Source organism: Diceros bicornis, chromosome 27 (genome assembly GCF_020826845.1).
Source record: "Diceros bicornis minor isolate mBicDic1 chromosome 27, mDicBic1.mat.cur, whole genome shotgun sequence".
NCBI lineage: Eukaryota > Metazoa > Chordata > Mammalia > Perissodactyla > Rhinocerotidae > Diceros > Diceros bicornis.
Window position 1 is genome coordinate 2368487 of NC_080766.1, and position 27657 is coordinate 2396143.

At 44.0% G+C, this 27657-nt stretch overlaps 1 protein-coding gene, 1 long non-coding RNA gene and 1 pseudogene across 5 annotated transcripts; all 3 read right to left on the bottom strand.

Moving 5' to 3' along the window:
• LOC131423074 (peroxynitrite isomerase THAP4-like) overlaps positions 1-27657 on the bottom strand; it is a 113930-nt pseudogene that overhangs the window by 62577 nt on the left and 23696 nt on the right.
• On the bottom strand, positions 7654-22580 carry LOC131423085 (uncharacterized). 2 transcript variants are annotated; one of them, XR_009224218.1, is made up of 3 exons: positions 22476-22580; positions 22176-22266; positions 7654-7727 (listed from the first exon to the last, which is right to left on the bottom strand). It is a non-coding gene; the product is annotated as an uncharacterized LOC131423085 (long non-coding RNA). The 2 variants fall into 2 exon arrangements; XR_009224219.1 differs by lacking the exon at positions 7654-7727 and adding an exon at positions 21564-21837.
• Positions 22577-26086, bottom strand: LOC131423080 (ral guanine nucleotide dissociation stimulator-like 3). 3 transcript variants are annotated; one of them, XR_009224212.1, is made up of 4 exons: positions 25909-26086; positions 24074-24366; positions 23591-23665; positions 22678-22989 (listed from the first exon to the last, which is right to left on the bottom strand). XR_009224212.1 is itself a non-coding variant. In XM_058570649.1 (3 exons), exons 1-3 carry the CDS (start codon positions 23672-23674, stop codon positions 22583-22585), a joined length of 282 nt encoding a protein of 93 aa, XP_058426632.1. In that variant the 5' UTR covers positions 23675-23734; the 3' UTR covers positions 22577-22582. The 3 variants fall into 3 exon arrangements, 1 of the variants encoding a protein (XP_058426632.1); XM_058570649.1 differs by lacking the exons at positions 24074-24366; positions 25909-26086 and adding an exon at positions 22577-22598 and having other exon boundaries at positions 22808-22989; positions 23591-23734; XR_009224211.1 differs by lacking the exon at positions 23591-23665 and having other exon boundaries at positions 22681-22989; positions 25909-26085.

The following is a 27657-nucleotide window of genomic DNA, read 5'->3' on the forward strand; positions in this document are numbered from 1 at the left end:
TTCCTGGGCACAAAGCATTTTTTTTTAATTAAATAACACCAATTCTTTTAAAACTCTTTCAAAAAGTTGAAGAGGAGAGACTACTTCTAAAGTCATCCTGTGGGCTTAGCACTATCCTGATATCAGAGCCAAAGACGCTAAGAGAAAATAAAATGACACATCTTTGAAACTACAGAAATGGAAAACTGCAATAGAATACAATAGAAGAGAAAAGTACAATTTCTATTGTAGAAAACTACAATATCTTTGATGAATATTGATACAAAAATCCTCAATAAAATAGTAACAAACCAAATTCAGCAGCATATTAAAAGGATTATACATCATTTTTAGGTGAGATTTATTCCTGGAATGCAAGGATGTTTCAATATATGAAAATGAATCAATGTAATAAACCACATTAACAAAATGAAGGAAAAAGTAAAAAGATCATCTCGATGGATGCAGAAAAAGCGTTTGACAAAACTAAACATGCTTTCATGTTAAAACACTAAAAATACCTCAGGGTTAAAGGAAGCTACTTCAACATAATAAAAGCCATATATAGAAATTCACACAGAACATCATATTCAAGGGTGAAAGACTGAAAGCTTTTCCTCTAAGATCAGGAACATGGCAAGAAGGCCCACATTCACCACTTCTATTCAACATGGTATTAGAAGTTCCAGACAAAGCAATTAGGCAAGAAAAAGAAAGAAATAGCATCCAAATTGGAAAGGAAGAAGTAATATTATATTTGTTTACAAATATTATCTTATATGTTGAAACCCCTAAAAATTCCACACAAAAAAATTGTTAGAACTAATAAATTCTGTAGAGTAGTGGGATACAAAATCAACATGCAAAAATTAGTTGTTCTTCTATACATTAATAATATGTAACCTGAAAAAAAAATCTACAAACTTTACAATTTTATTTACAATATCATCAAAAAGAGTAAAATACTTAAGAATCCACTTATTCAAAAAGGTAAAAGTTCCAATGATGATTTTGCAAAAATAGAAAAATCTGTCCTAAGATGCCTATGGACTCTCAAGGGACCCTGAATAGCCAAAACAATCTAGAAAAAGAAGAAGAAAGTTAGAGAACTCATACTTCCTGATTTCAAATCTTACTACAAAGTAATCAAAACAGTGTAGTACTGGCATAAATACACACAATATACTAATGAAATAGTATAGAGAGCCCAGAAATAAACCTTTGCATATATGGTCAAATGATTTTTGACAAGGGTACAAAGACCATTCATTGGAGAAAGGATAAGTTTTTCAACAAATGGTGCTGGGAAAACTGGATACCCACATGCAAAAGAATGAGGTTGGATGCTTACCTTACACCATATACAAAAATTAAGTCAAAATAGATCAAAGATTTGAATGTTAGAGTTGAAGCTATAAAATCCTTAGAAGAGAACACAGGGTAAAATCTGTGTGTCATTGTGTCCAAATGCCATTGCCAACAGTGATTTCTTTAATATGACACCAAAGACATAAGCAACAAAAAAAATAACAAATTGGACTTCATCAAAATGCAAAAGTTTTCTGTATCACATGATACTATCAACAGAGTAAAAAGGCCACCCACAGAATGGTTGAGAATATTTGCAAATCACATATCTGATAAGGGATTAATATCTAGAATATATAAAGAACTCCGAAAACTCAACAATAAAATAACAACCCAATTTAAAATTGCACAAAGGACTTGAAAAGACATTTCTCCAAAGAAGATATAAAATGGCCAGTACACACATGAAAAGATGCTCAACGTCACTAAGTATCAGGAAAATGCAAAATAAAACCACAATGAGATACATCTTCACACCCATTAGGATAGTTACTATCACAAAATCAGAAAATAACATGTTGGCAAGAATGTTGAGAAATTGGAACCCTTGTACTCTGATGGTGAGAATATAAAACTGTGGAAAACAGTATGGTAGTTCCTTCAAAAATTAAAAATAGAATTACCATATGATCTAGCAATTCCACTTATGGGTTCTGAAATAATAGAAAATATATTTATTGGTTTCTGCCTCCAGTTCCTGGCACAGAACTCCTAAAACCCTTGTAATTTCCTAAATGATAAGAACACTAGGAGCATCTCTTGTTCTAATATTTGTCTTTGACTCCATCTCTGACACAGAGCTCCTAAAACACTTGTAATTTCCTAAGTGATAAGAACACTAGGAGAATCTTTTGTTCTATTGAGGCAACTATGGGTAGGCTCCTGGATGGCTCCTGGATGGGGGCTGGTCACCAGACAGACCAAGCCCTGATTAGAAGCTTGGAATATTTAGCTTTACTCCTTATCCTCCAGAGAGGGGAGAGGGGTTGGACACTGAGTTAATAATTGATCATGCCTACATGTGGGATCCTCCATAAAAATCCCAATAGAAGGAGGTTCAGAGAGCTTCCAGGTTGCCAATGACAAGGAGTGCCTGGAGAGTGGTGCACCTGGAGATGGCATAAAAGCTCTGTGCCCTTTCTCACATACCTTTCCCTATGAGCCACTTCTATCAGGCTGTTCTTGAGTTATATCCTTTTATAATAAACTAGTGATCTAGTAAATGTTTCTCTGAGTATTGTGAGCCACTCTAGAAAATTAATCAAACCCAAGAAGGAGGTTGTGGGAACCTCTGGTTTATAGCCAGTCAGTCAGAAGTACAGGTAACAGCCTGGGCTTCTAACTGGCATCTGAAGTTGAGGTGAGGTTGGGTGGGTGTGCAGTCTTATAGGACTGAGCACTCAACCTGTGGAATCGGATGTATCTCTGGGTTGACAGCATCAAATTGAGTTGAATTATCTGACGACCAGCTGACATCCCAAGAATTGCTTGTTGGAGGTGTGGGGAACCCTCCCACATGGGAGAAAATGAATCTCAGAATATCATTTTTAGGTATACAACCAAAAGATCTCAATGCAGAGGTATACAGACATATACATACACCCCTGTCATTAACAGTGTTATTCAAAATAGCCAGAAGCTGGAAGCAAGCCAGGTGTCCATCAACGGATGAGTTGACAAAAAAAATGTGGTGGATACAGACAGTGGAATACCATTCACCCTTAAAAAGGAAGGAATTCTGACACAAGCTATGACATGGGTGAACCTTAAGGACTTTATGCTAAGTGAAATAAAGCCAGCCACAAAAGGAAAAATACTGTATGATTCCACTCATATAAGGCACTTAGAGTAGTCAAATTCATAGGAATAGAAAGGAGAATGTTGGTTCCCATGGGCAAGAGGGAGGGAGAACAGGGAGTTGTTGCTTAATGGGCACAAAGTTTCAGTGTAATGTGAAAATAGATCTGTGGATGGTTGGAGGTTATAACTACACAATAATGTGAATGTACTGAATGTCACTGAACTGTACACTTAAAAATGGTTAAAATGGTCAATTTTATGTTATGCATATTTTATGACCATTTAAAAAAATTAATTATTTTCAACAAATAAACAAACAATAGCTACACGCACTAGCATGGATAAACATCAAAACCATAATGTGGCATAAAAGAAATTATATTCAAAAGGCCATATATTTTATAATTCCACATATATAAAATCCAAAAAAGAAACAAAACTGAGGTCTGGCTTCCAGTAATGGTGGAGTAGCACGTTGAACTAACACTCTCACAGATAACAATGATAAAATCTGCATAAAATATTATATATATTTATAGAGAATCATGTATTCTATACATGATATAGATATATGTAATACACATATAATAGATGTGAATATGTGTGTATGTATAAATCTCTTCCAAAGCAAGCAGAACTGAGAGGGAGTCTTCCCTTAAATGATGGGAATTGCACCAGGAGATATTTGCAAGGTTGTGTCTTTTGCCTCAAAGCATTCCAAAATCTGTACATGACCCAGACAGGGGAGAAACTACAGTCTTACTTGTAACGTTAGAGGATGTATTTTGGGGCTGGCAGAGTAGCTGGAAAGTTAGGGGAGAAATTCAGGAAGAGAGGGACCCACAAAGAGGAAAATCTCAAAATATGTATGAAAGTCTCCCCCCTACACACACCAAATCAGTAGATCTTTGAACAATACATATGCAGGGTAGGCCCTAGAGGGTGTAGTGTAAAAACAGTTGGAAGATGAAAGAACTGAATGAGGATTTCAGCTATGCTCACTGTAAAAGAGATAGGATTGGAGTTTCAGTCCAGCCAAGTTAACTCCCTGCTAGAAAAACAACAACACTCTTCAAAGGAATACAATAGACTCCAGAGGCTCTTTAACTATCATTCATGGTTTCCAGTACACAATTTAAAAAATCATGAGATTTCAAGAAATAGGAAATTGTAATCCATATATGAGCAAAAGCAGGCAGTATAAGCTATCCTCAAGGTGTTGCAATTAGCAAACAAGCATAAGAAAGTAGCTATTATAAAGATGATCATGGTGATAAACAAAAATATTCTCATAATGAATGAACAGATGTGGAAACTCAGCAGAGAAATGGAAATTACAAAAGAGAACCAAATAGGAAGATGAAATAAAAAAAATACCTTTGAGTTTACCATTAGATTAGAAACAGTAGAAAAAACATGAAGACAGGGCAATAGAAATTATCCAGTCTGAAGAAAAGAATGTAAAAATTTTGAAGAAAAATGAAGAGAGCCTTACAACCTGTGAGATGATTGAGTCCCCAGCAGAGAGGGGAGAGACAGAAAAATTAAATGAGGCAGAAAGGCAACTCAATAAGTAATAACATAATTTCCAAAATTTGGTGGAAAATCTTAAATTTTAGATCCAAGAAAGTCAGGAAACACACAAAATAAAATACAGTTAAAACCATACCTAGGCACGTGATAGTCAAGCTGCTAAAATCCAAAGATAAAAGGGAAATCTTGAAAGCAGTCAGGGAAATAGATATATACAGGGGAAGACATTACATACAGGGAGAAATAGTGTGAATGATGGATGATACATTATCAAAAACAAAAGAGACAAATCAATAACAAAATAACATCTTTCAAGTGCAGAAAGAAAACCCAAAAGTCAACACAGGATTCTATATTTAGCAGAACTCACTTTCATAAAGGAAGCAGAAGCCACAATAAAATACCACACACCTATTAGTGGTTAAAATAAAAAATAAAATTGCAAATACCAAGTGCTGGTGAGGACTAGGAGCAACTAGAACTGGGAATGCAACATGATAGTTGCATTCGGAAAACAGTTGAGCAGGTTCTTATAAAGTTAAACATACACTTATTATATGACTCAGATATCCCACTCCTAGAGATTTACTGACACAAATTGAAAACTCATGTTTAAACAAAAACCTTTGTGTGAATCTTTATAGCCATTTTATTCATAATTGCCAAAAGCTGGAAATAAACTGAATGTCCTTCATCAGGTGAATGGAGAAAGAAACTGTGGTGCATCGAGACATTAGAATAGTACTTGACAATAAAAAGGATAAACTCTTGATTCACACAACAAGATGGATGAATCTTGGATGCATTTCTCTAAGTGAAGGAAGCCAGATTCAAAAGGCTATATGGTATATAATTCCATTTATATGACTTTCTAGAAAAGGCAGAATTACAGGGATGGAAAGTGATCAGTGGTTGCCAAGGGATGGAGTGGGGGAAGTGGTTGACTACAAAGAGACAGTATGAGAGAATTTTAGGGGTGAAAAACAGCTCTGTATGGTACTGTGGAGGTGGATACACGACCATAAAGTTGTCAAAACCCATAGAAGTGTACACCGCAAAGAGTGAATTTTACTCTGCAAATTTTAAAAATCAATCAGGATGCTGGGGAACTCAGATGGAATGCAGTGACAAATGAATCTCACTGTATTACAAGCATGTGACATAACCACACAGAAGGGGTAGGGATAAAAAGTCCTGACCTAAGTAACTTGGGAAGACAGTGCTTTGATGGGATACTGTAAAACTAAAGTACTGGACACAAACACTGTACACTAGGTGATAAATGTGTTTTTCATAAGGGTATGGATTAGCAATTCTGAAACTAGTTGACACATTAGTAAATATATTGTAGATAACTGGAGTTAAGTTTCTCACTGTTGGTAAAAGAAGTTACATATAAACAAAAGGAGAATGCTAGAATAAACTCTGTGGTGCTGGATTGGAGTTGGAAGTATCAGTATGAATCCATATCTCTTTAAATATATCTATTCAGATAGATAGTTAGATTGATAGATAGATTGATAGATCAATAGATAGATGTGTATACCTGAGTTTCTATTTATACATACATTTCCAAGCTCTGCTCAGTGGGTCTAGAATCAGTGACACTCTAGTATCAATGAGCACACCTAGCTCCCAGATCTGGGTTTATATCATTCTCCAATTAAAAGAAGCAGGTTTTCTTGGAGAAGTGGCTAATTCTAGGGCTGGAGATGGAAAATACAAGATGAACCTGGAACATCTTGTAGTGCCAGAAAGTAGGAAAGTGCTTTAACAAAACACAGAAAATGATGATGTGTCAAAAGGAATCAATCTGAAAGACTTCCCAATGGCTCAAGCTGGAAAATTGTGAGCAACAAAATAAATAATGGTAGCATTGGATTATTACCCAGAGAATAAAATAAATATCCATGAGTCTATACTGATATAAAATAGATTAAATAAGAAAGGAAGAAAGAAAGAGAAAAAAAAAGAATGAGAGAAAGAGAGAAAGAGAGGAAGAAGGAAGGGAGAAGGAGGAGCAGAATCTTCCTTACAGAATTCCAAATAATAAACGTGGCTGGATAGCATGAAATAGAAAATCGCCACTAAAACACCACAGTAATAATTACTGTGAGCAAGGGCCGGCCTGGTAGCTTAGCGGTTAAGTGCGCGCACTCCGCTACTGGCGGCCCGGGTTTGGATCCTGGCGCACACTGACGCACCACTTCTCTGGCCATGCTGAGGCCTCGTCCCACATACAGCAACTAGAAGGATGTGCAACTATGACATACATCTATCTACTGGGGCTTTGGGGCAAAAAATAAAGGAGAAGGATTGGCAATAGATGTTAGCTCAGAGCCGGTCTTCCTCAGCAAAAAGAGGAGGATTAGCACGGATGTTATCTCAGGGCTGATCTCCCTCACCAAAAAAAAAAAAAAAATTACCATGAGCAAGAGTGACTGATGAATACAAAAACTGTGGGTGAAACTTAAAGAAGAAACAGTACATTTGCAGAGCCTCAAAGCATCTCCCTCCAAATACTTAAATTTTTTCTCTTAATTTCTTTAAAAGACCTATGACTATTTAAAGCAAAAATTATAACACTGTACTGTGGGATTTATAACATGGGTAGATGTAAAATTTATGACAACAATAACATAAGGGACAGACATAGGTAAATGGAACTATTCTGTAGCAAGGCTCCCATATTTTACATTGGTTAAACTGGTGCACTATTAAGTCTAGGTAGGCTGTGATATGTTAAAGATGCATATTGTAATCTGGACCAACCACTATAAAATGCAAAGGTGTGTCACTTAAATGCTAATAAAGGAATTAAGCAGCAAAAAAAAGGGTTTGTACAAGAATGTTCACAGGAGATGACCTGCACGTCCCCAGGAGAAAGACGAGCACACTGTAGGGCAACCACAGAGCAGAACGCCCTCAGCCCTGCCAAGGAGCAAACGCTGACACACACTTGCTGGTTGAGTCTCATCAACCTCGTGCCGAGGGAGGCAAGCTGGACAGAAAACAAAACACGTGGGATGATTTCAGCCAAGATGAACCTATGATGAAAAAACCAGAACAGTGGTTGCCTCGGGGGAAAGAAAAAATTGCCTGGGAAGGAACAGGAAGGAGTTTTCTGGGGGTGATGGAACTATTCTATTCTTAAAGGGGTGAAGGTTATATGGACATGTTTATTTGCCAAAACTGTACAGTTGAGAGTTGTGCCTTTCAGTGTGCGTACATCTTACATCCTCACACACAAAGGACTAAAAGAATAATAAAGTGAGGTGGGAATGGGATGGAATGTGGATGAAACAAAATTGGCAGACAATTAGCAGTTGTTGAACCTGGGTGATGGGCCTACTATGCTATTTTGTTTATTTTGTATATTGTTTAAATTGTTCTGTAATAAAACGCTCGTATAAGAAGACAAACTCGATATACAGTGTTTGCTGGTAAGATATCGGTTACCTTTTGGGAGGAAGGAGGGAGAAAGGGATTGTCAGCGCCTGACTTAAGCTGGTGCTAGTTCTTGGTCACACAAGTGTGTTCACTTTGTAAAAATTCTTTGAGGTTTACATGGATGACTTCTGTATATGTTTCTGTACGCATGTTATACATCAATAAACATTTTAAATCCTGCATATTTGCACAAAGATCCTAACTCAATATCTCAGAATAACAGCAGTGTTTTATTTTAAAGTGGAACACGTTCACTCATGGCATCATCAGATGGATTTTAATACTTCCAAGTATCTATTAATGCCCTCGCCCTTGCGTGGCCCCCTGGATCTTTCCATTTTTGGCTCAATTTGGCAAGTGGCATGGCTTTGAGTTTTTATGATGGGTATGGGCCCTTCAGGTGGGCGAGGTCCAAGGGAAGGATCTCTGCAGCGACATTGACCACGGGAGCCAGAGGGAGGATCATGGCAACCTGGAGGGATGGAGGGGATGGTAGGACAGGTGGCCTTGAAAAGGCAAATTCCAGAATCCCAGGCACCCAGTATTTCCATTTTAGATATAGAATTTACCCTTCAAATACTAGCCAGGGAGCTTCCACGAGGGCTGCAAGCATCCTCAGCAATAGCCAGGCTGGTGAGCCCCACCCCTACCTGAGTGCCGGCCTCAAGGGATGCAGCCCAACCACACTGCGCATACTCTGGGGGGTGGGCAGGGCATAGAGAGTGGTCATGGTATAGAGAAGAGGCGGGGTAGAGGGTGGGGTGGAGAAGCAGAGGGATGGGGACCAGGGGCGGGGGGACAAGGTGGGAGTTGGGGCCCCTAGCTGTGTATGCTGGGAACTTTTGTCTCTTAACCGCTCCCAGCTGGGAGCTTGCAGGACCGCAGGACTACAAATCCCAGGAGGCTGTGGGCATGGGGCTGTGCCTAACCCTGGAGGGAGGAGCAGGGCGGTGTGCGCTTGGCCGAGGGCCAAACCGCCCTTGACTCAGGACTCTGGTCCTGCACCTGCTGCATGTAGGCTGAGTCCCGGAGGGATGTGACGGGAGGAGTGGGACCAGGGAGTTAGGAGGATGTGGCAGCTGCATGGGCAGCCCAGGGCCTGCAGCGTGCAACTGGTTTTGTCCAAAATAGAAGTCGGACTTGTGCCTCTTCCACACCGCCTCCCTCCATTGCTTGATTCCTCCTCCCACCTGCGTGCCTGTGGGTCTTTCCACTGCCTCCTACCAAGTCCAGGGCCAGGTGCTTCTCTAAACTGCTTATGGGAACTGGTTTGACATCCCACAAACTTTCCACTTTGCCTGATGCCCTCTGCCTTCTCCAGCCAAAGTGCCATCCTTTCATCAGCTTTTGAGAGAGATTCGCTCTTGTGGCCGCTCTTGCAAGTACAACTTAAGAGCTTTGCAGAGTGGTAACATTGGCTGTTGCTTGCTTTTTTTGCAGATGTGGAAGTTGAGGCATCTGTGAGGTTAATCATTGGTTTCCCCAGGATCCGCTAAGAGCAGAGGAGAACAACCCAATTCCCAGGCAAGTATCTAGTAGGCCGTTTTCACCAACGCATTCCAGTGCAGTGGCCTCCAAAACAGCAACCTTAAGACGAGAATAGCTTAAGCATTTTGCCCTTTAGATTGATCACCTAATCTCAGCTCAGGCATGAGTGGCCAGTCTCTCAGGGACACAGGTGGTGACTCTGATCATTCAGTAAGAGACCAGTCGTCCAGCTTTGGGAGAGGGACGTTCAAGGTAGACAGCACTTGAAACCCGTCAGCTTTAACATCTCTGCTTTGGATTCTGACAAGGTTCCCGGATAAACATGCCTAGGGATAGTCAGAGGTACCATATTCTTTAAAAATTGATTAGAGTGGTGAAAGGAATAGAACATAAAATATCCTGCTTATTTGCAAAAGATAAAATGCAAGCAAGACCTTCCTGTTAATTTTTTTCTGCTCATTCTCTTGGCTGTACTGTACGTTTGAATGCAGAAACAAAAAACTTGAATTGCCAAATTCTCTTTTCCTGAGATTGGTAAATTAACTTAAAAGTCTTATTAAAACCTGTGCAGCTTTCATGATTTATGTCGTCCCTAAAAACCTGGGCGTTGACCTACAGGAAAAAAAGTCCCTGTTTATATTACATGTCCCAATAGGTTACATTTCCGATTCCTGAATGTGGGATATTATCAAAACAACTGAAAAACCTGGTCATGGAAACTGGACCCTGTCACTTTGTCAAGAATTTGCCTCTGTATAAATTAATGACACAAGAATTCTTTAACATTTTTGTAAAGAAAGGATGAGAAAGTGTGTAGTGTCCCTGAATGTGGCAAGACAGGGAAGTCTCATTAGACCACATCCTCGGGTTCTTCTCTTGTGTTCAATAGGCCCAGGTGATAGTCCATGTAGTCAGGTGCAGCGCCGCTCCCCCAGCCCCCAGTGTTCCATCCTACTCTGGCCTGTGCCCTCTTCAGGGGGTTCTGATGACACTTGTCCACAAGTGTTGGAAGGAAACATTGTAACATGAGGATATTCATCATCTTAAAACAAGGATTAATGGAGAGGAAAGTCTCCGGGTGTGTGTGCTCCGATGCACTGCTGTTGAAGTGTGGCCGCAGTGACAACTGTGCTCCCAGCAGTCCCCACAATAGCTGTCTCAAATGTTTGATCTCCTGGTGCAACCACAGCAGCTGTTGACAGAGCTGGGCACTCGTCTTGGTTCAGTGTCTTCCGTCAGATTTTGTAGCTCTGACCCTCCTCTGCTTGCCCCATTCTCACTCCTATCTGCTGCGTTCATTGCTTTGTAGTTGTTTCCTAGGAGCCACTGTGTGTAACTCTATTTCACAGTGTCTTTAGGGACCCACTCTCACTACACGTGTCACTGTACAACAGCCCCTTATCGTGGTGTAACCCATGTTCATCGTCTCCAGTGGAGCTGTGAAGAACCCTGCTTACTCGGAGCTCCTCTCATTCTCATGCTGCTGGGGCTGCTAACGAAGCTGGGCATCTCGTCTTTGGTCTCATCAACATTATTCTTTTCATTGATTTTCTGAAGTCGGAGACGACTTTGTTAATAATGTGACACTGACTGTCACAGGCACTTTTATGTATCTTCCTCAACAGCTCTGTGAAGTAGGCCTGTGATCCCCATTTTACAGGGGGGGACACTGAGGCTCAGAGAGGTCGAGTAGCTTCCTTCACTTCACACAGTTTCTTGGTACATTTTGAGTCTCCACTTGGAACTCCGCCTCTCAGGTGTGTGCACTTAGCTGGCGTTCCAATTTGTGCCTCTCTGCCATCCCCTCCAAAGGCACATGCCCCATCCTGAGTCCATTTTCCTGCTTGATGGCAGTCACCCTGCACAAACCGGCCCCATGCAGGGAGTGGACTAGTCAGGTGTGGTCCTCCAGCTTACCCTGGGCAGGTTCTAGGTTTATTGCGAGAGCTGGAGCAGTAGAAAATACTGACCGACACTCACCTGGAAGGTTGGTTATGTAGAAATACTTCACTGACTTTTTGCAGGTGTCATGTCTTCTTTGTCTTCATTGCTCCTCTGGGCTTTCTTCTGCATTCTGCGCTGTGCAGTAACATACAGTACAGAGACTGGAGAACATAATACTGTTGTCCTGCACCAAATGGTCACATCACTCATTTTTCTAATTATGAAAGAATTACATACTATAAAAAAAGTCAAATTACCCAGATCTATGTAGAGTAAAGTGAAACCTCCCCCATCCATCCCTTTCCCTGCAAACTCACTCCCCTACTCAGAAGGAACTATAGTTAAGAGGTTGCAGCTTATTGTTCTGGACATTTCCTATGAATTTATAAATACACATAAAGTTTTTTTTAACATAAATGACATAACTACATCATTTTGCAATTTGCTGTTTCCCAAACCATATATCATAGCTGTCTCTCCTTATCAGTGCTTGCCACACTAACTTAGCTTTTTAGAAGTTTTAGAGGTACTCCAAAGAACAGGAATACCATGATCTGTTTATCTCTTCTTTGATAGAGATGGGATTATGTCCAGTTTCACAATTATACATAATGCTGCAGTAAGATCCTTGTATGGAGTTTATTACACTGCTATTCAACTGCTCAATTTTCCTTGTTTCCTCTTGGTCAGAGACTATATTTTTAACAATTTTATGGGTATTATTATTATTATTATTATTATTATTATTATTATTTTTGTGTGTGTGTGAGGAAGATCAGCCCTGAGATAACATCCATGCCAATACTCCTCTTTTTGCCTAGGCAGACCGGCTCTGAGTTAACATCTGTTGCCAATCCTTCTTCTTTTTTTCCCCCAAAGCCCCAGTAAATAGTTGTACATCATAGGTGCACATCCTTCTAGTTGCTGTATGTGGGATGTGGCCTCAGCATGGCCGGAGAAGCGGCGTGTTAGTGCATGTCGGATCTGAACCCGGGCCACCAGTAGCAGAACACTTAACCACTAAGCCACGGGGCCAGCCCTATGGGAATTATTTTATAGGGAATTTAATTTTATCACTGAATAAAGACGTTTATGGGGAAACTGGACTTTAAGGTCATCCCTCTCAGTATTCTGGAGAAAAATCATGAAACTTAGAAGGTATGAGGCTTGCTCCATCACAATCTAACAAGTCATGTTAACAATTTAAAGTTGAATGTTTGAATAGCCTCTACTCTCTCTGTTCAGAAGAAGAATGACTTTTTCTTGTCTTGAAAACTTCTGACTCCAGGGGCTCTCAGTTGGTCTTCAGAGAGGGTAAGATATTGGTGTCGTATCTGTCTCTCTTCAGCTGTAGGCTGCATCTTCTAAAGATCATAGAATTGAACATGGTCCAATAAATGCATATGATTTGGGTCAAAAATTCAAAGTAATGAACCCAAGATAGGAATCTATAACTTTGGTTCTTAATAAAGAATTTCCTTTGATATCCTCAAGTCTCTGTGATTACTAGTAAAAACTCACCTATGGGTGAAGAGATGTGGTTCTGCTGGCAATGTTTGGTTTGAACATCCATAGTTAAGGCTGCCACATCCATAGGTAGATTAGATTTGACCTCTTGACGACCTCTTCCCTTGGTCTTTGACCTGGGAAAAATAAGAATTTAAAAAAGCTGCTGTTATTAGCACTCAATGCTAGAAATGCCCATTAAAGAGTGAGTTTGATTTGGTAAACCAAAGGGAGTATAAGCAGAACAAAGTCTGTAATATCTATAAAATTTCAAAAAATTCTAATTTTTTAAAATATAACTCTATTTTTGCCACAGTGCAAACTGTGTATATATGAATGAAATATCCCTCTGTCCATTTCTTCTTTCTATTGACTTAATGGATTTATCCTCTAATCCAGATTCTAAGTGTGAAAGAACATCTTGGTCCTTCAAAGAAAAGAAGCCATTGAAATTTGATTTTCTTTTAGCTCGCCATCCTACAGGTTTGAGGATTAAATTATCATGTAATGGTACAATGATTCTGAAATCTAATTTTTAATTAGAGGGGTATAAGGGATGATTGAATGGTGGTTCATCCCCATGGTCAAAGGTATTGTACACATGGACATGTAAACACGATTCAGGAAGCTGCTTCAGCCCTGTGACATCCCTGAGAACCACAGTGCAGGAGGATCTAGGCACACAGCCATCTGCCTCGATCTCCTGGGTTACATGTAGATCCAGGGGTCTTGAGAGTGGCGTCAGAGCAGCTAGCTTTTATCTATTTCTCCCCTTCCTTCTCTCCAGCTTATCTCAAACAGTCTTGACTATCATATTTTAAAGACCAATTGTAGTTATTTACATAAGCTGCTTGTTCATTATTGCAGAGTAATAATCAGGCATACCATTAAATATCACTTAATCTACCTAATTAAATTTGTTGTACCTTTTGATTGATTAGAACACTAAAGTTAGTTCAGAGTTTGATATTCACCAAATGTGTTAATCTGCTTACAACTGCCATGTGCCTCATTTCTCTTAGAAGTGTATCTTTGGCCCATCACAAGATTTTAATGAATCAAATCATCATAAATTAAGATAATGTACTGTCTTTTGGATGATCGGGAGGCATATGGGTCTATTTTGGAAATATACCCATCTGTCTTTGCTCCCCATGGGAAGTTTCTGGTCACTGGGTCTCCAGGTGGCTTGCACAAACCCTAGGTCTATAAAGCTTGGTGCCTCTCCTTCTAATTGAGGTAGAAATAAAAGAGGTCAGAGAGACATATTAAAGTTTTGGTTGCATGAAGTCTTCTATGAAGACCATCCATGCATATTTTTCTGGGTAACTCTCTGTTCCTAGGACTACTAGTTACTTTAAGGGCTTGTCAGGAACTGTGAATGGTCTGATATTTTACCTTACCTGCAAGCCAATAAGTTAGCCTACAATGGTCTTACAGATGCTGGCAAAAGACAGGAGACCCATGGGTCAGAGACACAGGACTTAATGACACAGCAATGGCAGTGGCCAGAGTATCAACATTTGCACTGGTTCACTAAATCCCACTTCCTACAGGATGATACACAGTGGGCCAGGAGACATGCAGAGGGTTGCAAGAACTCAGAGCTTAAGGAACTCAAATCTTTGATAACAGGCAGGAAGCCTGCTGACCTTTGCCTGGGGAGGGGTGTTATTTTTATTATACTGGGCAGTAAGCAAGCCTGCCCTTTGCTGCAGAGGCGGCCACTATTTCTATTTTCCAAGGTTGACAGCTTTACACACATTCTTGAAAAGATAACCTGGTTTTACTGGCTTTCAAAGATAAGCTTGAATGAGACTTCATCATCATTCCGCTCTTCTGTTTCCTTTATTGAGACTGTGCAAATATGCTCTTTTCTCTGTAAAGTTCACTAACTTTATTCATACATAAGGGATGCTTTTGGTTTTATTTATTAAGTTAAAATTTTCTTATTAGAGCAAATGAGGAAACTATTATGGGTTGGATCTGAAGGTATGCTTTTCCAGGAAAAATGTGAAAGAAGATCGGTGCTCACAGAACTTTGCGACAAGGAGCTGATATCAACTTAAATGATTTTAATTTGAATACTGTTTTGTACAACTTTCTTCCATCTTACTTCATCCTCACTGCTTCCTGTAACTCTCATATGGGAATGGGGCAGTTTCATGGATTCACTGAACTCATTTACAATATTCAAATGGTTTTTTCTGTTGTGTGCTTTTCTTTTTATTGAGGTAATGTTAACATACAACATTAAATTAGTTTCAGCGGTACAACATAATGATTCAATGTTTGTATAAATGTTGAAATGATCACCACAATAAGTCCAGTTAACATCTGTCCCCATACATAGTTACAAATTTTTTTCTCTTATGATGAGGACATGGCATATTTCAAGGTGCAGAAGAATCAATGATGATGTCATACTTTTCCATACACAGCTTGATGAATTTGAACATAAGCGTACACCCTTGAGACTGTCACCACCATCAAGGCCACAAACATATCCATCACCTCCCAAAGTTTTCTCTCACCTCCTTTATTACTATTATTCTGTGGTAAGAACTCTTAATATCTACACTATTAGCAAATGTGATGAATGCAAGACAGTCTTGTTAGCTGTAAGCACTATGCCATATCCTAGATCTCCAGAACTTATTTATCTTGATTACTGAAACTCTGTATCCTTTGACCATCAGCTCCCCATTTCTCCATCCCCTCAACCCCTGGTAACCACCATTCTAACCTCTGCTTGTATGAGTTTGACTATTTAAGATTCCACATATAAGTGAGTATTTGCCTTTCTCTGTCTGCCTTATTTCGCTTAGCATAATGTCTTCTAGGTCCATCCATGTTGTCAAAAATGGCAGGAACTCCTTCTTTTTTCAAGGTTGACTAATATTGCATTTCTTTATCCATTCATCCATCAGTGACATTTAGGTTACTTCCATATCTTGGCTATCGTGAATTAGCTACAATGAACATTAGAGTGCAGGTATTTCTTTGAGACCCTGAGTTCAATCCTGTGGGCATATACCAGAAGTGGGATTGCTGGATCATATGCTAGTTTTCATTTTTGGAGTAAGCTCCATACTGTTTTCCATAATGGTTGTACTAGTTTACATTCCCACAAGGGTTCCTTTTCTCCACATCCTCACCAACATTTGCCATCTTTAGTTTTTTTGATAATGGCCATCTTAACAGGTGTGAAGTGATAGCTCATTGTGGTTTTGATTTGCATTCCCTGATGATTAGTGATGCTGAACACCTTTTCATACACCTGTTGGCCACTTGTATGTCTTCATTAGAAAAAGTCTACTCTGGTCCCTTACCCATTTTTCAAATTGATTTGTCTTCTTTTTATTGAGCCAACACAAAACAAGAGAACAAAATTTCCAGGCATTATGGATGCTTCCCAGTTGATGCAGATGGTTTTGTATTTACAGTGGTACCAAAAGATCATGTTTCATGCTTTTTCTTCAGCTTGTTATAAGACCAGCAGTAGCTGCGGCATGGCAGATAATCGGGATCGTCTGGGTTTGGAGGTTTACAACATAAATGAGTGGTAATGAATTTTTTATTATTCCAAGGAAATTATTGAGATCATAGTCCATGGAATTCAGGATTGATAGATGTAGGAGGAAATTAAGGTGAGGATCGGTGATCTAGCATTACTTCTGATCATGAGGCACAGGTATCTACTGTATGAGTGTTTGAATAAAAATATTAGAGATCAGCAATGGAACAGAATTGAAAGCCCAGAAATAAAACCACACATGTACGGACAGCTAATTTTCGACAAAGGTGCTAAGAACATGCAATGGAGAAAGGAAAGTCTCTTCAATAAATGGTGTTGGGAAAACTGGACAGCCACATGCAAAAGAATGAAAGTGGACCATGTGCTATCGCCATTCACAAAAATTAACTCAAAATGGATCAAAGACCTGAAGGTGAGACCTGAAACTATAAAACTCATAGAAGAAAATATAGGCAACACACTATTTGACATTGGTTTTAAAGGAATCTTTTCGGATGACATGCCTACCCAGACTAGGGAAACTAAAGAAAAAATAAACAAGTGGGACTTTATCAGATTAAAGAGGTTTTATAAGACTAATGAAACCAGAATCAAGATGAACAGACAACCAACCAGCTGGGAGAGAATATTTGCAAAACATACATCTGACAAGGGGTTGATCTCCATAATATATAAAGAACTCACACAACTGAACAACAAAAAAACAACCCGATCAAAAAATGGGCAGAGGAAATGAAGAGACACTTCTCCAAGGAAGATATACAGATGGCCAATAGGCACATGAAAAGATGTTCAACATCACTAATCATCAGGGAAATGCAAATCAAAACAACACTAAGATACCACCTCACACCTGTTAGAATGGCTATAATCACCAAGACAAAAAACAACAAATGTTGGAGAGGATGTGGAGGAACCCTCACACACAGCTGGTGGGAATGCAAATTGGTGCAGCCTCTATGGAACACGGTATGGAGATTCCTCAAAGAATTAAAAATAGAGATGCCCTATGATCCAGCCATCCCACTACTGGGAATCTATCCAACGAACCTGAAATCAACAATCCAAAGAGGCTTATGCACCCCTATGTTCATTGCAGCATTATTCACCATAGCCAAGAAGTGGAAGCAACCTAAGTGTCCCTCGACTGACGAATGGATTAGGAAAATGTGGTATATATATACAATGGAATACCACTCAGCCATAAAAAAAGAGAAAATCGTCCCATTTGCAACAACATGGATGGGCCTGGAGCGCATTATGTTAAGTGAAATAAACCAGAAAGAGAAAGACAAACACTGTGTGATCTCACTCATATGTGGAATATAAACCAACACATGGACAGAGAAAACTGGACTGTGGTTATCAGGGGCAGTGGGGGTGGGGAGTGGGCACAAGGGGTGAAGGGAGTCATATATATGGTGATGGACAAACAAAAATGTACAACCCAAAAATTTCACAATGTTATAAACCATTAAAACATCAATAAAAAAAGATATTAGAGATCAGGAATTTGTCGTGGGTGAATATGTTTTCTGAATTATTTACTTTTGAACATAAGCATTTGGATTATGTGAACATCTGGGATATGGGAGTAAGTCATTAACAAAGGGGTGGTTGATAATGTCACTATTGATTTAACTTCTATGAACACCAAGTGGTCAATGGACTAAGCAAATGAGTAGTCAGAAAACACAGAAATGTTAGGATTTGGGAACTAGTAAAGGACTGGGGACCGACTGTCCTGAGAGGGAATGCCAGGACTTATGAGGTTGAGAGTGACAAGGACAAGAAAAGAATAGAAAACACTTAAATAAGGAGGGTGTGTTAACAGGATGGAGGGGGAGAAATGATCTGGAGTAGCCTTGAGTTTTGACCTTGAGCTTTCTGTTCTTGATGCAAATTTGCCTGATGACATCCCAGGACACAGGTCAGATCCCCAGAGGATAGAGGGAGGGTGGAAGTACAAAACAGCCAGGATAATTGTCCTAAAAAGGCAGGCTTCCTTTATCATTTGACCCAATTTCATAATTTATTTTTGTAGGGTAAGAGGAAAAGAAGGATGATAGCCACGTCTTCACAGAGGAAGCAGCATAACTGGGGGAACCAGTCCAAACCAAAGCCTGGTTTAAACATCTCCATCCCTTTGAGGATGTCTAGTGACATATTCAAGAGGCCGGTTACTAGAATTCCAACCCATCCTGGCAATGAAGGGTCTCTGGGAGGACACGTTGGACCAGCCCCACCAGGTCTGCTGGCCCGAGAGACCACAAGGACTCCAGGCCTGCAGCAGTGCAGGACAATTAGTAAATCCTTTCAAGTTTGCCAAAGCGTTGGAAAAACTTGCACCTAGTCACACAGGTGAATCCCTGCCAGGTGTGCTCGCAGGTGGTCTGCACTTCAGGTCCCATGCCCACTCCTGCCGGTCTTCAGATTTGGCAGAGATGATTCCAGGAGCTGATCTGGGCATTCCACAGTTCCACTGCCAACAATTTCTGGCAACTGAGGAAGGTATCAGGAAGGAGGAAAGGGCAGTGAAGAGCACAGGAGAGAGACTGGTGATAGCACTGATGGTGGACAGACTTGCTAGTGAGGCAGAGAAAGTGAGGGGCCAAGAAGGCCGTCTTGACTGCAGATGAAATGGAGCAGGCACCTCAGTGAGGTCTCTTGGCAGCGTCCCTAATGTTTTTGTGCTTTGAGCTCTTGAAACTTTGAAATATAACAATACGTTTCTTTTATTAAACTCTGCTGCATGACAGAAAATATAGACAGTGGTTTCTTTCTGAGGTGAGAGGTTGAGTTTCAGGTGAGGAGTGAAAGATCTTCCTTTTTCATGCTGTTCTCTCATTTTCCTTTACTATGTATGTTATTTATTTGTACTTTCAAGTCAGCAGCGAGTTATCAACGTCACGAGATGATTCAGTTATTCCCCTCACAGTCACAGTAAAACCTACTTAAAGTGGATTATTCTTTTTGTGTAATATTCCAATAGATTCCAAAGTATTATTTCAAAAGCACCTCGATGTCTATGTTCTCAAATTAGATATTTACTTTTGGTCTCCATTTTTGTGTTCCTTCTTGCATGCTACTTCAGAGTTGCATCTAAGGAAATACCAGATTTCACTCAGTTTTTTAGATCCATATGTGTTGGAAATTTGATTCATGAAGATGGACATGGCAGCTGGGGGATCATACTACTATCAAAAGAGACCATTTCGGCATCAGTAATCTGACAAGAACTCACTGCTTGTTGAGATTTAATTGAGTATTTGAAGGATCAAGCTTTCGCTATTGGCACTTCTCTTTCTCTTTGGAGGCAAAGTATCGCCTTCCCAGTCTTTCCATTACCAAACCAGTTTCCTGGGTGGCTGTGCCATGTCAGGAAGGGCCTGGGATGCTGGGAACCAGGATTCATCCTCAGCTTTCTAGCTGTCCTGAGAAGGCTTCCCTGGCAGAGTCCAGCCTGTGTGTCTGGGTGACACTTGCAGCCATCAGATAGAAGGCGATAACTCACAAGTGCCAAGTGATTTATCTGGCCCTTGTCTTACAGGGTGTTTCCAAGGGATGAGATTCAAAACGCCACTTGGTAACCCTTTGAAAGCTCCTGGTCGTGGGGTGGGTTCTCGGTGTGAGCTCAGAGCAGTGTCTATTCACCACCAGATGGGAAGCATTTCAGTATTTTAATTGCTAAGGCTGTGTTCATGCACGACCATGGATCATCAGTTCCGTGGCATTTCCTGCTGGACGACCCCACACCCCTGTCATGCCTCATCTTTCAAAGCTCCAAACAAGGTTCACACCCCATCAGGTGGTTGTAATGTAACCACAGCACAAGACTGGGGAAAAAAACACAACCACCCAGGGGTGACACACTTTAATGTCTTGGGCCCAATTTCCCCATTTGGACAAGTTGGCAACATCAACACTGAGTGTGTAAACTGGAGGACTGTCCAAGACCATGGACCTCAGAATGACACGCCTCAGAAGTCACCTTGGACAGCAAGGGACAGTGTGGGGTCACTCACTGGTCAGGATTATGGTCCCTTTTCCTGGGAAAGTAGAGCTCACCCGGGATCCATCAGGCCAAGCCAGGGAGGAGGCTGGGGGCCTTCTAGGGAATTTCTGCCCTAAAGTGAATGGCATAAGGAAGGCAGAGGTGCTGGAAATCCTGGTTCACAGAGAGCGGTCGTGTTTATGGAATGAGGCCCAGTGGTAGCCTTAAAGCTGCATCACAAATCTTTCCCATTGGATACAAAACAGCAGGAAACAGAATTCAGAGTCCTGGACAAGGATCCCAGCAGGATTCAATTCTAGGTCAGTGGTGAACATGGAGGCACTAGAGAGGTCTCAGGAGGGAAAGTCCTGTCTGCCTTTAGTCCATTTGCAAATCACCTTTTCGGGCCTTGTCCTCTCCACTTGCATGTTTTGATCTTTTTACATTGTTTTCCCCACTTAAAGCTGATGCAATTCCAGAGATTGAACTAGAAAACTACAAGTTCCTAAAATTTGGTCAAAAGAAACCTCAACAAGAGAAGCAGAAAACATTCCCTCTTCCTCCAGAATTAGGAAGGCAGCCCCAGCCTATGGCACGACCTGGTCCTGGGTAGTGCTGTTTTAAAGACACCCACATTTCAGTGGTTGTTGCTTTGCCTGTGAAAGCACCATCAACTTTTAAATCCCAAGAGAACGGGCCAGGGAGCGTGTCCGCCCCTGGAGCACCTGAATGATACTGAAATGAACTTGTCCTCGGAGTTAGGGGGAATTGAGAGTGACGTCACTAGCCAAAAAAGGTGCTGGCCCTTCTCCCTTCTCCAACATGCAATAAGTTGATGACTCAGAAGAGTTCTTGATTCAAGGAGAAATGTGAGATTCTGTGTCTCACTCACATGCCTACAGAAAGCGACAGAACCACACCACAACTCCCAAGCTGTAAAGGGAACAGGACTTGAATATAATATTCAAATATGTCATTTATTATTTACAACAAATAACCACTGACCCTCCCCAATGGGTGAGTAGGTGCTGAGGTAGAGATGTCAGGGAGCTGGGATGGGGTCGTCCCTTCTCTCTTGGGCTTCAGGGGACCCCAGGAATCAGCTTACAATGCTCCCCTTCCCATCAAGTGGGAGGAGCTGGCCCTGTGCATCGCAAGCATCCCAGCTGTGTCCCCGCTGCTGAGGATGGCGCTGTGATCGGCCACTGGTACGGGGTTTGGGGTTGGGGCCTGGGGGCTGAGTAGAAGAGTCGGGTTATCTTGCATGGCCTCCCTCAGAATCATGGCCCCCCACCCTGTCCCCACTGCACTGGGTGCTTCAGACCCTGTGCTCAGTGCTGTCAGTCACCAGTACCCCATTTTTCCCTGCCACGTGAGCGATCATTTAGTATCACCTATTTCACAGAGCAGGAAACAGAGTCTCAGGAAGCTGAAGAGAGTCACTCCAGTCGCAGGACTGGTCAATAGTGGAGCTGGGATCCCAGTGCCAGCTATCCGACTCGCCAAAGCCACGCTTAGCCCGAAGCCTTACTGAACCCCCAGGAGTCAGTCACTCTGGCCCAGATACTCACTCACCCCTGACCTTGATGATGGCCGGTTCTTCTTGGCCTTGCATATTCTGCAGGCCAACTAGGTCTAGGGATCTGGCTGGCAGGACAGGTTGTAGCTACAGGACAGAGATGCACCTGTGAGCCTACCAGGAACCACACCTCAGGTGTCCCCCCACTGCCTGCCCAGCAGCTGGAGTCTGGGTGTCCCAGAGGTCGCCATGTAATAAGGCCGGGGGATGAGTGGGGGACCATGGAGACAGGCTCTCTGGACTGGCCAACAGGGAGAGTCCACCCCTGCCCTCACCCAACTCCTGCCCAGCCTCACCTCTCATTCTCGTTGAGCAACTCCATGTCCTGGAACGAGGCCCCAAATCGCTCCCTCGGGCTCTAGGTTGTAATTCTTTGCAGCCTCCTGGAGCAGCAAGATCTTATTCATGACTCGGTATTCCTGGGACCAGAGGGAAGGAGAAGATGCAGACAGGGCCTGGGTGGGGGATGCTGCAGGGGTCTTGTTGGAGGTGAGGAGCGGGGCCGGGGACCAGTCCTGGAAACCCTCTTTCCCTCCAGTTCCATCCAGGATCTACCAGTTCTCAGAATGGGAATAATCAGCCCCTCCTCCAGGAAGATTTCCTTGATGCCATCCTCCCCTCAACCCACCCGCCAATTGGATGGGTCTCCCACTTCTCTGGTATCAAACTCTTCCATTCAATGTAAGATACAGCGGGTGGAGCCAAGGACTGTTCTGCCCAGAAGGTCTCTGATTTCCACCTCTTTCTTCTCCCCTGCAGGGAGTGCCACTGCTGCTCCTCAGTCCTCTTCTCAAGGTTGATCCCATTCCCCTGGAAGGTAGACAGCCAGAGTCCATCAGACAAAGACCCCTAGCCTGACTAGCCCCCTATGCCCACCCCTTCTCATGTTGCACTACTGCCAGGTCCCCAGAGGGGGCCGGGCATGCAGAGAAAAGAGGACTTGGACCTAGGCTTGGCTCTGGGCTCCAGAGTAGGAGGACATGGGGATGTAACTGAGGGAGCTGGCAGCACAACTCTCTCTGATGACAGACTTGGAGGCTGAGGCCTCAGGCAGAGGGGACTGCTCAGGCACTTATGTGCTGCCTGACTTGGGGGGGCCCGACTTCTTTCTCCCTTCATGGGCAACATGGGAGTTACAGGCTGAGTCCAGCTCAGATAAAACCTCACGCAGCTCTGCCATCAGGCAACTCTGAGCTTCCCCAGCCTGAGGAACCGGAATGGGTTTCTCTGGCAGAAACTCTGTTCACTCATCACTAAGATAGGCCTGATGCCCCAGCTCCCAGGGGTGGCTGCGAGGCTCTCATGAGAGGAGATGTGCCAAGTACTGAGAACTCAGAGCTCAGTTCGGGGGCTCCCGCATCCCAAGGCTCAGAATCCTGGTCCTTCCTGCCTAGTCCTCAGGTGTACCCACCTCGAAATAGTCACCCATCGCCAGGTGCAGCATCAGCAGGTCACTGAGCAGAGTGCCAAGATAGGGGACAACACCCTGTGACATCGGGGTGTGGGTGGGATGAACGTTTGCTCTCAAGTCGACCCCATGTAGACCCTCTCCTGAAAAGTCCCCACCCTCAGCTACCTGGCCCACCCCAGGGTTCCTACGAGGAGCAGCCTAGGACCCTCAGCAGCCTCCCCTCAATTCCTATTCCCTTCACACCCCAAGAACACCACACTCCTCCTCCTCACCTCCCAGGGCCGGCTTCTGGCAAATCACAGGGTGTGCAGTCCCTTGCCCTCCCCACAACAAACTCATCCTGCACCAGCTCTTCCAGGCCCTCCTCTTGGTCACTTCTACTGGGGGATTCAGACACTGTGGCACCAAGAGGAAGGGCCCTCCTCTCTTGATTTGAGACCTCCAGCTGGGAGCACAGAGACCCTCCCCCACAGGCACACTTACCTGCTGCTGCTGCTGTTTCTCCTGCACTCTCTGGGGGTTGCTCTCTGGGGGAGCAAACGTGGAGGGCCCCTCTTGTCAGGGTCGAGGACAGTGTCAGTGAGGCCATACTCCCCTCAACCCATTTCTCTCCAGCACCACTGGCCTCCGACACTGGACATCTGACTTGAGTCAACTGGTACCAATGCCATTCCATCCTCTAAGGTCTTGTGATTCCAGAACAAGACCAGCTCCAACTCTCACTCTGGGTGTGAGCTTGGGCTTGTGGCCTGGCCTCCTTGAGCCTGTTTCCTCATCTGGAAAGTGTGAGAACTCCGGCTACCACACAGGTTCTCATGAGGACTCAGTGTCACAAGACTGTCATCATTGTTCTGGCCCTCACCCCTCCAGGTGGAGTAGGCAGAAATCTCCCACATTCCTTTCCTCCCTCTTACCTCTACAGCACCCTGTGAGGCCTGCTCCACACAATCACCATCCCTCCATTTCCCTGATGAGGAGACAGAGGCCCAAACACGGGCAGTGTGTTGCTCAGGAGCCCACAGAGGAGAGGCCGCTTGCCCCTCTCAGCCAGAGGCCCTGTTCCAACATCCTCGCCTAAACCCCAGCCCCACCACTGACAAGAGTCCTGTCCCCTGAGCTCTCAAAGCTTGGTCCTGGGCTGAGTCATGGATGGAGAGGAAGGGGTGTCTTGGGAGTCTGGTTGAGTGCCTCCTGCCTGGCCCAGTCATGTGGAGTGTCTGGCTCCCAGGCTGGGCCAGAGAACATGCCAAAGCCTTCTCCTCCCCAAGGAACCCCTCAGGACATTCCCCTGCACTGAATTTTTTTTTTTTTGTGAGGAGATCAGCCTTGTGCTAACATCTGCCAATCCTCCTCTTTTTTTGCTGAGGAAGACTGACCCTGGGCTAACATCCATGCCCATCTTCCTCCACTTTATATGGGACGTTGCCACATCATAGGTCGACAAGCGGTGCGTCGGTGCGCACCCGGGATCCGAACCGGGAAACCCTGAGCTGCCGCAGCGGAGTGCGCGCACTTAACCGCTTGAGCCACAGGGACGGCCCCTGAACTCTTTCTTTATCCACTCAGGAACTGGACCCCCAAGGTGCCACCTCTGATCAACAGAGAAGGGGATGACAGGACATTTTGATTCCCCGTTTACATGAAGCTCCTAAGGTCCTTTCAGCAGGATCCACTAAGAATCCATCAGTTGCCTAGACGCTTCTCATAAGCCACCGGGGGCATATGTCATTGCCAACCAGGCACTCAGGTTAGACTCCTGTGGTTGACTCAAGTGAAGTGACTGCTCTAGGGGTCCAGTGGGGAGTCCCAGAATGCACACACATCTCTCACCTGAAAATGAGCAGCCTGTTTTTCCACCTGGGCCATCGGAATCCTCTGCCACGCACATCCCTGGGGCAGGCAGGGTGCAGCCCCTTGGAGATGTGGTGAAGATAGAAGGAGCAGCAGGGTCCTGGCTTCCTGAGGATAGGTTTAGGCTGAGGGCTAAACCCACCCCAACCACCCAACAACCTGGAAGAAGCTACATCCAGCAGGATGGACATACATGGAAGCCAGAGACCTGTTGATGGCGCCAGCTCGGCAACTCCTCCTGGAACAGGCCAGCCAACACCATTGTGTCCCATGACCAGGGCCTCCCGCCCACAAATGGCACCCCACCTGCCCATGGGCAGAACAGATCCCTCTGCTTGTTAATCTGGATGAGATAGACGGGAATGTTTCAGAGAAAGTTCAAGGGAGAAACTATCAAAACCACAGCCTGCCCAGTGTCCCTCCTCCGCACCCCTCCTCTCTTTCCAGACCCCCAGCCTCCACTCTACCTTGATCATCAGGTCTCTGCTCAAGGACTTGTCTTGACTATTGAGTTCCTTAAGATTTTCAGGGCTGTCTCTCAGGGGAGGGGAAAGAACGAGGGATAAATTTAGGAATAATGTGAGGGGTCTGAATGCAAATCCCTTTTCTTTGCAAACCCAAGAGATTCAAAAGGCCTGAAGGAATGTTCTCACTGGGCTCCTCTGAGCGCTAAGGTCTCATGGTACTGGGAGGGGGCTCTCCTGTTGGTCACTGGAGTCTCCACTCCCCAGCTCTACAGAGCAGCTCTGTTTTGACTGCTTTGAGTTTCAACTGGGCATAGAGTTCTGTTGCTATAAACACTTGAAAATCTCCAATTTGGCTCAACTTACTACCTGACACTCAAGGAAACCAAGTTCTGAAGCAGAACTGGTGCACTAAGGACCCCGGGAGGCTTAGAGACCCCCTGCCGAGGCCCAGGCCCTGTCCCCAGCATTTGCTGCCTCCCAGGAGTTCCCAGCTGACTGAGGGGCCAATGGCAGACATACAAGAGATCCCCCATCCACCCTGGTCCTCCTATGGAGAGAGGCCTACCCACCGGGAAACTTCCCCCGTGTGTTCTTCAGGTGGCTTGTGGAGGTTTTCTGCAGAGCAGAGATTACAGTGCAGGGCGAGGAGAAGTTCTTCAGGATCTTGCACTCCTGGGGAAGGGAAGAGAATGAGCTGTGAGGTGGGGCACTGTAGCCCAGCTTGCTCTAGCTTCAGTACCCTTCTATTTAAATCTCCCCTCCTGGATGAGACAGATGCTCAGGGAGTCGCAGAAGGGCACATTTAGGACCCAAAGAGTAACACTCACAGGGAGCAGGATTTTAGCTCAACCCAGGGAAGGAGCCAGGTAGGAAGTGAGCATCCTCTCACTGGGACCTGGAGTTAAAGTCAGCGGGCCCCTGGCAGGAAGGGCCTAGGGACTGTGCAGGGGCTTAGACCACATACTGCAATCCTGGGAGCTGATAAAGGTGGAGAGGCAGTTCCCAAGGCTTCAGAGAGGGGCTCCACTGGGCCTCCCACAGCACACCTGGGCCACCTGGATCCAGCGCTCCACCACCCTCACCCTGTCCTGGGCTGTCATGCTCGGGTCCCCGAGGCAGGGCGTGATGACGAAGCTGGCCACCCTTCTGACTTGGTCGACGGTGGCCTGGATGTTGGGTGTCTGGTGCTCATTGCCCGGCTTGTTCCTCTTGCCCCAGGTGGAGCCCAGGCAAGGAGAGGGCACCACCTTCTGGAAGAGCTCCTGGAGAACAGGGGGAGTGTCACCGAGCCCTGCCACACCCCAGGTCTGTGTCTACAGCCCCCAAAGTCCCACACAGGAGTCACAGTTTAGAGCTGGAGCTCAGAAAGCTCAGGATGTGGCCTGAGCCTTGTGAGAGTCCCTGGCTTTTCTTCTCTGTCCCCCGAGGACACCCAGCACAGGATGACCCAGGACCCAATACTGGCAGGGAAGGGAGAGGGGCATTTGAACCCAGCCTGTCCTGGCTAACTCCAAGCTCCAGATGGTGGCTCAACTTGGCTCATCCCAAGGGGGCATCTTCCAATACCCTGATCCCCCGTCTGGTCCCACTCCACATTCTGATGCAAATCCCCGCGTGGCAACTACACCCACAGGACTTGTCTGTCTCCCTTGTAGTGGAGTACACATCAGGCGTCTAATAAGTCCTGAGGCTGTTGAGCCTCCTGAGCAGACGGTTGGGCCACCAGGGTCCAGGCTGTACACAGTGAGC